The sequence below is a fragment of the Rhinolophus ferrumequinum genome, chromosome 16 (assembly GCF_004115265.2).
Source record: "Rhinolophus ferrumequinum isolate MPI-CBG mRhiFer1 chromosome 16, mRhiFer1_v1.p, whole genome shotgun sequence".
Taxonomy (NCBI): Eukaryota; Metazoa; Chordata; class Mammalia; order Chiroptera; family Rhinolophidae; genus Rhinolophus; species Rhinolophus ferrumequinum.
The window spans coordinates 10,205,173-10,217,749 of NC_046299.1; the positions used below are offsets into that span (position 1 = coordinate 10,205,173).

Sequence of the window (12,577 nt, forward strand, 5' to 3'; positions counted from 1 at the left end):
GTTTTAAGTGTTTTACTTGCATTACTTCCTTAAATCCTCACATACCCTGGGTATAAGTTCTACTATGATCCGCAGTTTACAGGTGAGAAAACTGAAAGGTGGCACAATTTCCCAGGATCACACAGCTTGCAAGTGGCAGTGCCAGGATGTGGACCCAAGCAGTGGGACTCCAGCGACACACCAGATCACTATGCTACACAGCTGTAGCATACTGTTTCTAATGGTTTGTAAATTGCTTTTTTTTTTTTGCTTAATTATTTTACAATTTATCCAAATTAATATTTAGAATTTGGGTTCAGTAATTTTAACTGAGTGATATTTTGTGTATGATAATATGATTAGTTCCATTGTCTGTTAGTGGACATTAATTTGTTTCCTGTTTCTTTACTTTATCATCAGTGCTGCTATATTTTGAACAAGTCTCCTTGTTCTACGTGCTCTTTACCTTGGGAAAATTCTAATCATGAAGGCTCAAATACAATTTCTTCCCTAAACCCAGGCAAAACTAATTTCTCCCCCCTCCAGAGATGGATAGCATTTGGCCATAGAGCTAGGAATAGCGTATATTTAGGTGTGTATAAGGCTATTCAGTTTCTCCCATTAGACTGAATTCCTGGAGGGCAGGACCCTGAACTACAGGTCTTTGCATTTCCTTTGCTTGCTATTGTAGTAAGTAGTTGTGAATGTTTCTAGGTCTCACAGAAAATACTCAGGTATTAGGGGCTAAAGAGAGCGACACAGATTCAGAATCTGTTTGGAAGCCAAGAAGATACTTCCACTCATGTTTCATTGGCCTTTGAAATCTCTAGTGAGGTTCTGCAGATAAAGTGTTTACAAGGAAAATAGATCCTCTCATGGATTCCCTTTAACACCTCGATAATACATCAACCTGCATCAACCTGAACGTCAGATAGTTGCTTTTGGTGAAATACTTACACATGTACACAAATACGCAAGTGCCAGGATGTTCATGCAGTATTGCCAGTAATAGCGAACATGGGAAAATGCCCTAAATATCTATTAATGAATAAACTGAAAAAATGACGATATATTCCCTATTACAGAATGCTATGAAGTTATTAAGGAGAGTAGGGCAGACATATGTGTACTAACTCACTTTGACCCCATCTGTGTGTAAAACACCAAGCTGATGTGTATTTACATATGTGTATATAACATACACGTATTTATATATATGTATATATACCGGAGGTGCCAAAAAAATGTATACAAGTGGGCACTTTGGTCAACGTTGCTCAAGCAGTAGTTCGCCGTAATCAGAAGTGTCTGGACGCGGATGGTAACCACTTTGAGCACCTCTTGCAATTGTAGAACTCAAACATGACTTGTGTTCATCTTTTGTTATCGGTGTATATTGAGTATTACAATTTTAATTTTAATTTAATAGTTTTCCTTTCTTAAAATGTGTGTACAATTTTTTGGCACCCTCTGTATACATATATATACGTGTATGCATGTATATATATATGTGTGTGTATATATATATATATACATATACATATACATATATGTATATATAAAATATGATTGAAGACATGCACACCCAGCTGCTGACAGTGGTTACTTCAGAGGAAGGATGTGAGGGAACAGAATGAAGGAAGGTTTGTGTACCTGTCTGAAGGTGGGGGGGGGGGACAGTGACTGTAAAGGTGTCTTAAGACCAAAAAACAAAGCAGGCAAATTCCTTGATTATAACAGAATTTATTGTAGGGTAATTTATACTTACAGGGTTGGCGCTATCCAGCAGTCTGCACAGATTATTCTCTGCTACTCTACAGTTGTTACAGTAAATGTTTCATAGTACAGCTGAGCTGCTATGATTGACAAGGCAAAGGGACAAAGGATGCAGCACGAGCCTGGAACCATACCTTCTGGTGGTCTTATGATGGGGAATTGCTTACAGTTAATGCCAGTTCCTAGTTTGGTATTTATCTGGGTTGTTATGCCATTCTGGCCATTTACTGACAGGAATCTTTATAGGTACGTGTGTAAGCTTACAGGACACAGCTAATCATTAACTCGGAAGATTTGGTGCTGGCTGAGGCTAGTTAGGTCAGAGTCCTCAGCATGGAAACTAGAAAGAAATTAGGGGGCACACAAATACGGCGTTGGCTCTGTTCACATCAACATCTATACAGTACTCCAACACTATGAATTGTATAGCAAAAATGTCAACAGATTTAGAAATGTATAATGTAAATGTACATATTTACAAATATTTATCAATATATATTTAATTCATAGTGTATGAAATATACTATACATAATGTCCGTAACAGTGAAACTGTCATAGAAAAATATTCAAAATTTTCAAATGCTAATAACAGATGCTAATAAAATGGTTTTCTTTACGTAGGTAAAACCAGCAAGCTTTCCTCCTCCTCTAACTTTTATTTCACAATTTAAAAAATACTGTGTTCATGGCTTCCAATAGTTCAAATTTTAAAATCTCTGAAATTGGGATGCATAGTACAATTATAATTGGGTGTTCTTTTTTTTCTTAATGGTATATAAAATGATGTGCTCAATTATTGATGGCATTTCTAGATCTGATGAAATATGGTAAATAGAAAAAATGAGAAAGTATGTCAAATCCTTAGACCCCTGATCTCCTGTCTTTCCCACTTCACCAAAGTCATTTGCTGAATCTTTTTTTTAATTTTATTTTTTAATTGTGGAATATTGGGGAACAATGTGTTTTTCCAGGACCCATCAGCTCCAAGTCAAGTCACTGTTTTCAATCTAGTTGTGGAGGGCGCAGCTCACTGGCCCATATGGGAATCAAACCGGCAACCTTGGTGTTATGAGCACTGCCCTCTAACCAACTGAGCCAACTGGCCGCCCCTGATTTGCTGAATCTTACAAAAAGATATTTAGCCTAAATACATAATATAATTTTCTGCAGTATTTTGGCTGGGGGAATAATTTTCCATTAAGTTAGCAGAAAAGTAGGCTCAGCAAAATTGATTTCCCTTGTGCAGTGTGCAAACATTTGCCAAACAGGCCTGTGACATGGGCAAAAGGCTGGGGAGATGGTTGCAGATATAACCACAGCCGAGTTCTTGCCTGTGACAGCCTTATAATCAGGTGGGAAAACAGAAAGGGGGAGGGACGATGATCATAGATTGTAAAACAAAGGGGTTGAGGGAGACGTGGTGGGTGCAGAGAGGGAAGGATAATGAAGGCTGTGGCCAAAACGGGATGGAGTGGGACACAGGGTGAGAGGTGGAGAGGTTACTTATAGGAAGTGGGGAGGATGTCTGTAATTGATGCCTCCTTCTCTCCCATTTCACCACTCAGTGCTGTCAGACCTGCCAGACAGGTTCACCAGAGCTCAGGGGAAAGAAATAGAGGGTGGAGAGAAGGGCAGCATTTCCGACCTTTAGCAATAAGACCCACTGCTGCACTGTCACCCACAGAAGGAGCTGAAGTGTGGAAACAGACAAACCCAACTTCTGATCCCAGCTCTGCCATCTGAGCTGAGGAATCTCACTCGTGCTGCCTATCTTCTCCATGCCTGTTTTCTCCATGATCGAATGGAGCTAATCATACTTTCCTCTGTGACTTTCCCAGGGAAGGTTTGAATCAAGGAAAACCTTTATGCTATTTCTATAGATAAGGATAGCCTTGTATGGGGGGGTCCCTAAGACCACCCCTAGATTCAATGATTTGTTGGGGGACTCCCAGGATCTGGAATATAACTGTCCTCATGGCTATCTGTAATTTATTACTGCCAGAGGATACAAAGCCACATCAGTAAAAGGAAAAGGCACATGGGGTGATGTGCAGAGGAAAGTAGGCCCAACTTCCAGTCCTCTGCTAGTAGCGTCACACAGGACTAAGTGCGTTGTGACAACACATGTGAAATCTTGTTGACCAGGGAAGCTCACTAGAGACTCAGGTTTTATTGGGGGCCAGTCCCGTAGACACCTTCTGCCTAGCATGTACCAAAATCCCAGATTCTCGGAAGGAAACAGGTGTTCAGCATGAACCCCGTTGTTTGCACACAGTTTAGGCACACTCATCCCTCTTATCGAATCGGGGAATGGTGGGGAGCACTCCCGAAATCCAAGTTCCCGGACACCAGCCAAGGGCCTGTTTCCAGCAGGCATCTCTAAGCATGGCAGTCTCAGGCCTGCTGTGCCGTTTGCACAGCCTGTTCATTCCTTGCTCTCCAGGAAAAGAGTAAGAAGTGGCTGGCACTGATACAGAATTGGAAAATAGCCAGACTGTCTGGGCATTTGAAAAAGAGAATCCCACATTTTCCATAGATATTCTAAATCCCAGGTCCCTGGGAGCCAAACGGGCTCTTCTTTTCGTCTTTTTTCCATAATTGGATTTTAATGAGAGATTAGGCATGTCTCAGCCAAAAGCGTCATTGGCATGGCAGCTCTTTTAAGAGATTCCAGGACCATTTGGGGACCAGGAAGTTACCTCTGGAAGGAGCTTCAATCAACTGCCCTGACACTCTGTCCTGACAGTTAATGGGCTTCTAGCCTGTGTTAGGCTTCTAGAACATTCCTCAAAGGAAGTCATCCTTTTTGTGTTCTCTAAAGAGAGATTACGTGCCTAATGTCACAGTGCTTGTAAATGGCAAAGATGGGGTTTGAAGCCATGTCAAACTCCAAATCTGGCATGCTTATGGGATGAACTGAGATGTATTTATAATCCTAGTTCTCTAGGAACGATAGCTCTAGTTCTTTAGGAAACACACCCTGACACACCAATGTGGAGTAGTCTCTGATTCCTTCTGTGGGGCTCTTGCTCCAACAGTCTACTTGTACAATTAAACCTTACACAGTTTTGCCCTTTTCCTCCATTGAGGTATACCTTCACTTTCATTTCATGCAAGGTAAAGTTGCTTTAACATTTTAGACTTCATTAGTGTTTCATTGTTGTTCCTCTATAATGAATACGGAGAAAACTGACAATGCCTTTGTATGAGTTTTCTGTTGCTGTGTAACAGATTACCACAAATGTGGAGGTAATTTAAAACAACACCCATTTATTAGCTCACAGCTCTGTAGAGCAGAAGTTCAGGTGTGGAATGACTGGATTCTCTGCTCAGTGTCCTGCCAGGCTGAAGTCTACATGTTGGTCAGGCTTCATTCCTTTCCGGAGGCTCTGGGGAAGAATTTGCCTTTAAGCTCATCCAACCTGTTGATGGAATTCAGTTCAGTCAGTTGTAGGATGGAGGCCTCTCTTCACTGGTTGGCCATTGGCCAGAGGCTGCTCTCAGCTCCAAGAGGGCGCCTGCAGGTCCTTGGTCTGTAGCTCCCTCCATACCCCTTCTCATGCTTTGAATCTCTTACTTCCCCTGCCCACGACCTCTAGACCAGGTTTAAACGGCTTGTGTGATTGATTGGTTAGGCCCATCCAGTAGACCTCCCCTTCTTAAAGTCAACTGTGATGTATAACATGACGTCATCATAGGAGTGATACCCCATCATATTTACAGTCTCAGATACAGTATCAGGGAGTGGGAGTCTAAGACTGTGCCGACCACAGTCTCCATTCCTTTATTTGTTCACACTTTATTTTTTCACTCCACCTTATGGAGGGTCTGCCCTGTGCCAGGCGTAGTCCCAGGAGGTGGAGATACAATAGTGAACAAGACAAAACTTGGTCCCTGAAAGCTTACCATCTAGTGCGGTGAGACAAACAGTAAGCAAGGAAACAAAGAACTGGCCATTAGTGATGAATGCTCTCCTGAGGATTGAAATAGGGTGGTCTTTAGATTTAGATTGGGTGATCAGGAAAGGAGGAGGAAATCTCTGAGGAGGTGCCCTTTCAGTTGTTCCACGAGAAGATAACACAATGAAAAGGTCCCTGTAGATACTGTCTAATATCCACAAACCCAAGATAAAAGCCCGTAACCCTGGGTGGTTCCAGGGCTCCTTCTAATCATGTTTAACATCACAGGGAAGCCTGTTTTCAAAACACACCCAAAACCACTATGCACAGTGTCTTACTCATTTGGCTTTCTTGGCTCCAGTTGGTTTGTGTAGCTTTGGGCATAATCTCCCAAATCCCCAAGCAGGAGCTGGGCTTCGTGGCACGCCAACCATGGCACATGTGAGGATGCACTCCAGTTCTCACAAACATGCTTCTCCTTCCCCTCAGCCTTCTCCTGGAGTCTGGCAGAATATTAATGGGTGAAGGCTCACGAGGGTATAATATGCATTTCTCCCAATCAATTGCAAATACTACCATGACATATTTCTGCTAAAAATATACTCAACTGAATCTGCATTCCAATTTCCTGCTTTAAAATTCCAGAACCCAAAGTTTCCATGAGAACTACCCGGCAGAGGCACAGTGCACCCCACGTCTGCCCTTACTTCACCACTGTTGAAAAGATTTTCAAGCCCAGCTGAACACTTCCATGGTCGAGAATGCAAGGCTGTGAGGGTTCAGACCTTGTTTGTTATCATGCAGCCAGGACCATCGAGGTGTTCTGAGCGTTAACCACGTGCCAGGCCCTGTCCATACACACAGATGAACGGTCCCCGTCATTACCTTCAAGGGACTTCCAGTGTCATAGTGGAGACCAACATGCAGGTGGGCAATTATTATATAGGAGGCTTGCTTTAATCAATTAAGTCATTGTTTTCAACAAGTACTTATTGAGTACTCACTGTGTGCCAGGCACTGTTATAGATGCCAAAGATATAGCAGTTGAACAAAACAGACACAAATCTTTGCCCTCATCAGGCTTATTACAGTCTAGAGGGGTAGACAGCAAAGAAATAAACTCATAAAATATAGCAGGGATCAGATGGTGATAAGTATGTACATGCTACGGAGGAAAACGAAGAAGGGAAGGTGCTTGGAAGTATGGGAGGGAGGTGAGGGAAAAGCTCATTGAAAAGGCGGCACTGGTGTGGCATGGGAGGGGGGCCTTGCGGGCCATTGTAAGGCTTTCACTGGCTCTGCATGAGCTGGGAAGCCACAAGGGGTCTGGACAGGGGACTGACATGATCACCTCACTTTTGTTTTGAAAGGATCCCTCTGCTTGCTGTGCGAAGAGTAAAGAGAAGGGAGCCACGGGGAAACAGAAAGACAAGTGAGCAGGTTATGACGCATCCGGATGAGACGTGCGGCGGACTTGGACCAGAGTGACGCTGAGGAGGTGGCAGCTGTGGGATTTGTTGAAGGAGTGACTGGATGTGGGGATGTCACAGAAGTGGAGTCAAGGATGTTTCCAATGTTTTTGGCTTGAGCAACTGGAAAAACGGGGTTGCCATTACTGCCGTTGGGAAGATGACAGGAGGAGCAGGTTGGAGGCCAAAGAGACCAGGAGTCTGGTTTGGGGCAGGTTGGGTGTATGTTGTGTATCAAGCACTTAATGGATGTGTCAAATAGGCATCTGGGGGTGAGACTGGCTGTCAGGAGAGATGTCAAGTGCTGGTGATGCAACTTTATAACATAAGCATAGAGATGATGTCTAAAGCCATGAGTTAGATCCAAGAGATGAATGTAGTTAGAGGAGGGAACAGATCCAGGGGATGAGCCCTGGGACTTTTCAACCTTAGAGGTCAGAGAGATGAGGAGATACCAGCAAAGGAAATTGAGGAGTAGTGAGAGAGGCAGGAAGAAAATCCTGGAAGCTAAGTGAAGGAAGTGTTTCAGGGAGGATGGCTGATCAACCCTGTGTGTGAGCGGAGATGGAATCCAGTTCATTAGTATGTAGGGGCTGGATTCAGATAGGAGCACAGACTGAAGAGCACTAGGAAAGAGGGCGAGTGTCTGATGTACTCCTCTATATGAGTACAGCTGCCAGTGGGCAGGTAGTTGGCAGAGTGCCAAAGTTCTCTTCCAACTGCTCTACTGTGTGCAATGCTATAGAAAATCAGGTCAACAGCTCATAGAGGGTTGGAGAGAGGAAAAGGATGAAATAGGGAGAAGGGATGTGACCGAAAGAAATGTCGTAGGCTGGCTGAACAGCAACATGGTGCTTGTTGAGGCTCATGGTTGTGAATTTAAAGTGAGACTTGTCAACATGGTTGTGCACTTTTCTCTGGTCATATTAGGCTGCAGGCAAGGAGTCGGTGGAGGATGGGATTGGCCAGGTAGATTAAAGGGAGAGCCAAGCAAGAAAAGAACTAAATGATGGAATCCAAGCTGGGTATGGAGGAAATAGAGGACGTGGGGATGAGAAGTGAAAAGGAAGTAGGACTGATGAATGGATTGCAGGGCCCCGTCAGGCAGCAGGGTTGTTGGAGTTGGGGTGCAACAGGATTAACCACAGGAGGTGGTGGCCAGAAAGTTGGTTAGAAATCAAGATTTGGGAACTGAGACAGTAGGTATGACAAAGTCTAGGATACAGGTCAGCAAACTATGGCCTATGGGCCATATCTGACCTGCTGCCTGTGTTTATACAACCTCAAGCTAAGAATGGTCTTTACGTTTTTAAATGTAATATGAAAAAAAAGACCATTATATATTTTCAGCAAGAACAGTTGCTCCAAGAATTGAACATATTGCCTCCTGGCCCACAAAGCCTAAAATATTTGTAATCTGACCCTTTACAGAAAAAATTTGCCAACTCCAGGTCTAGACTCTAGGGTATCACTGTGAGCGAGTGGCTGAGGTAAGGTAGAAGACACAGTCGTCGAGGGCGGTAGCTGGGATATTGGCAGGATCATCTATATGGGTACAGAAACCACTGGTAATTATGATGGTAGCGTTGCAGTGACAGGGAGACAGAACGAAGAGTCAAGGAATGAGCGGGTGTGACCTGGGATCTGTAGTTGCCTATAGAGGACTTTAATAGAACATGGAGGGATGGCATGTGGTCTAGCCTGATGGCGTGAGCTTCAAAGCTCGGAGTTTAAGGTGGGAGAGAGAAGAATGCTCTGGAAGAAGCTAGTGGGAAGAGCTAGTCGGTCATTTATCCACCTCCTGGCACCACCCCTTGACAGGGCTGCAGGGGCAGCAGAATGCTCAGGGATGGCCCCAGTGATGGAGTATGGTGGCCTGAGCAAAGAGCACAAGAAAAGGGGCAGTTAAGTTGGCCTCCAGCTGCCAGGAAGCGCTTTGCAGAGGAAGCCTTTGAGCTGAGGCTTGTCGTATTGGCAGGAGTTAGTCAGGTCACGGTGGGTAAGATGGGGAAGAGTGAAGGTATACACAGGTGTAGGAAAGCATGACGTCTTCGAACACTGACTTCAGAAAATCACAAATGACTTTCAGCACAGCTGGAGGTTCAGAACCCGTGCAATGAGGAGCTTTTGGTGAGGAACATTGTTTCTTCTTTAATATCTGCATGCTAGGACTTAAGTATATCGAGAACTCCGTGTATATGGGTAGATGCTCTGTGACTGACAGAAGACGCACATCTGACTTTCAAACTTGTTACTTTTCCACAGGTATAGTAGGAAATTTTTACATAAATGTTAATATGGGATTCATTCATTTATCTCTCTGGAGTGTTTTGAGAGCATCCTCTCTGCCCGATGCTCTGGCTGGTACCAGAGCGGTGAACACCACAAATGTGGCCCTTACTCTCTGAGCTTAGTCTGCAAGTGATTATATTGAAGTATGAACAGTGCTAAGACAGGATGCTACTGGTGCTCATTGCCTTGGCATCTAAATTATCACGGGGTCAGGGACATTTAACCTGAAGGAGAAATAGGTGGCTGTTGTCCCAGCAAGGGTGGTGGTGGCATGCATCAGGTTGGAGGTGGGAGAGAGGGCTGCTTAAGGCACTGAAAGACACTGAGTGTTGTGAGAGATGGGCCTGGAGAAACAAGGGGGGCCTGGATGGGAGTGGTGTGTCTGTCTTCACAGAGCTTCTGGGAAGTGTTCGAAGTCTTTCTCTCTCTAGACTGCAAAGTCCAAGAAGGCAGGAACCACGTCTGTCCTGTTCACTGCTGTGCATCTATCAGGAGCTTACCTCCCATGCCTGGCACACGATATGCACTTGATAATGGTCTGTTGCGTGAATGTATAACTGTGAACCTTAGTTTACCGCTCTGGAATTCGTTATGTTCATCAGTATAAATACCTTCTTTGCAGCCTTCTTCTAAACAAAATCATGAATGTGCAAACATATTGTAAACTGTAAAACATGATACTTGTTTTAAAACTCAGGTAGTATGTTGCAAATAGGTATAAAGTAGTACCTTTTGTTGTGCCCTTAACCACTGTGTTTTTTGCGAATCTTAATACTCCAAATCAGAAAAAACTCCAAAACATCGTATTAGAGAAATTATCCTGTCATATGTAATACAAAAGTAGCTTCATTAGGAAAAAATCTTCATCAATCAGCCTGGTCATTTCCTTTTATCCCTTCCTAAAGTGGCTTCTAGCACATTCAGTTGCTTGTTTTCTACTAAGTGAGCATTAACAGCAAGTACTTACGCTTTTCTCCTGGATCAGAAAGGATCCTATCTTGTCTGTCCTTTTGAACTCATCTGTCTTTACCAGTTTATCAACTCCTGGAAAGCAGGCACCTGGCATCTCTTTATCCCCAGCACCTAACATTATGGCTGTTAGTTGGTACTGAATACCTGTTGGTTGAATTTAATAGGTTAAGTTTATCCTAGAGATTGACAGTATACTTTCATTATTCACAAATACAGTACTAGACTCTAAATAATTTTACTTAATGCACTTAAATGATCAATGGCTCTTATGTTACCAAATGTTTCATATACTTTAAATAACTGCAAAGAGAAAAGGATAAAGATGTAGAGATACTGGATTTCATTTTATCTCCCAATTTTCTCGTGTTTGTCTTGTTTTAGGTCTACCAAAGAATAAATATTAATCAATGAGGTCATTTTACCAATTTCATTCAGATGTGATAAAAGAAAGGTAAGAATGTTGGAAAGCTTTTTCTGCTATTTAGGTCAGGTTTCCTTTCATTTTATTGCTAGGTCTTTCTATAGCCTACTAGTTTTCTATCTACAGCATTTAAGAGCTATATTTGCTCTTATGTTTAGCTCTTTAATCTTGACTTAATTATTATATACAGAAATGAGTCTCTTGATCCTGCCCCATAAAACAAATCCTGCAGCTTGTTAGTATTTGTTGCTCAACCCTGTCTGGCTCTAGTTTTGGGGGAGGAAGCTCACACATTTAGAGTAGTCTAAGCATCTTGGAGGAAGAACTCTCTGAAATTAATTTTAAAATCTTTTAAAAGAATTTGTGATTTATTGTGTTTGTCTATGTCTGCATTTCCCAAATTTTCTTTCTCTACAGTGATAAATTGAAATTGGAAAACCTCTTTGCAGAGGCAGAAGGAATGATGGGAAATGCTTTTTTACCTACTGTGGTTTCCTCACTCATTAATGTAGTACTCTCATTAATTCACATATCCCCTCCATTATTATAAAATGTGTAATAAATTTGCAACAACTTATTCCATGGCTGCTTTCTGAATTTTCCTTCTGAACTCATCTTAATTTCATACCAAGGGCTGGAGTAATTAAATTCGATTTAAATAGCATTCAAACTCTAGGTATTTTAGTTAATGTTTGAACATTGATAGTTAACCAGTAAGACTGTAGCAATCGACCTGTTATAATTGATTGTTTTCACTAACGCTCATTTTTCTTACATTTGTGATGTGTGCTGACTATAAAAGCGACAACAGTCCACGTATTTTCAAACATTATGAATGTTTGTTCTGTTGTAGGACTTTTGCCCTCTGCCAGATTGTTGTCACAAATTTGTCCCCATCTTTAAGGTCTCAGCTCAACACTCGCCTTCTCTGAGGGTCCCCATTCCTCAGGAAATCTGTGTCACCAACTTTACTTTCCATAGATGTAAAATAAGCTTATTTGTTTACTTATCTACTGCGTCCCTCCTCTCCATGCTAGTTCGTGGTGTGACAGGTCACCACTATTTGCCAGTACCTGCACAACGCATTTCCATTAAACGGATAAATTCCGCATTTTCATTCAGTCAAGACGGGCCATTCCCCAGGCGGATGGGACCTGACTGCAACTTTGCATGACTCCGCACAAATCCTGGTAAAAATGAATCTGTGCAGAGGCCTGTCTTCTAGCCAGACAGAAACTCTGACCCAAATCTCACCTTTCCCATCCCAAGCCTCGCTTGAGGAGTGAGGGGTCTAAGAGTCGCCTACCTAACGTTTCCCCTCGGAGTCCCAAGGGGACACCGAGGCACGCTGATGACGCCGCCGCCGCCACGTCAGCCGACGCGCGCGCGATGCCAGCGCGCCTGCGCGCGTGAGGGGGGCGGTGCGCACGCGGAGGCCCGCCCCTACATCCGGGGCCTGGGTGGCGGCAGCGCCGCCGCCGCGCGGGGATCACGTGGTTCCCTCCTTTCCGTCTCTGGCCGGCTGGGCGCGGGCGACTGCTGTCGAGGCGCGTGGAACCTCGCGCTGGTTCCCCTTCGTCTCCTCTCCGGCCCAGGCCACTAAGGAGTTCGCTGACGCCGGGTGAACTGAGCCTGCCGCCAAGATGCCGGCCTATTTCCAGAGGCCGGAAAATGCTCTCAAACGCGCCAACGGTGAGTAGGGGGTCGGGGAGTACCCAACTGGGGCGGCCCGAGGCCTCGGAGTTCGAGGGGCCCGGGCCTGCTTCTT

At 43.8% G+C, this 12,577-nt stretch overlaps 1 protein-coding gene and 1 long non-coding RNA gene across 4 annotated transcripts in view; one reads left to right on the forward strand and one right to left on the reverse strand.

Annotated features, from left to right (window-relative positions):
- Positions 1–3,703: 3,703 nt before the first annotated feature.
- Positions 3,704–12,216, reverse strand: LOC117035899 (uncharacterized). 3 transcript variants are annotated; one of them, XR_004425285.1, is made up of 4 exons: positions 12,116–12,202; positions 10,384–10,532; positions 10,146–10,236; positions 3,704–6,158 (listed from the first exon to the last, which is right to left on the reverse strand). It is a non-coding gene; the product is annotated as an uncharacterized LOC117035899 (long non-coding RNA). The 3 variants fall into 3 exon arrangements; XR_004425283.1 differs by lacking the exon at positions 10,146–10,236 and having other exon boundaries at positions 12,116–12,216; XR_004425284.1 differs by lacking the exon at positions 10,146–10,236 and having other exon boundaries at positions 12,064–12,187.
- An 83-nt stretch (positions 12,217–12,299) lies between these two features.
- EIF3A (eukaryotic translation initiation factor 3 subunit A) overlaps positions 12,300–12,577 on the forward strand; it is a 36,868-nt gene continuing 36,590 nt past the window's right edge. Inside the window, exon 1 of the mRNA XM_033130004.1 lies at positions 12,300–12,501. Coding sequence (XP_032985895.1) covers positions 12,453–12,501 — 49 coding nt within the window. The 5' untranslated portion in view covers positions 12,300–12,452. The remainder of the gene's footprint in view (positions 12,502–12,577) is intronic.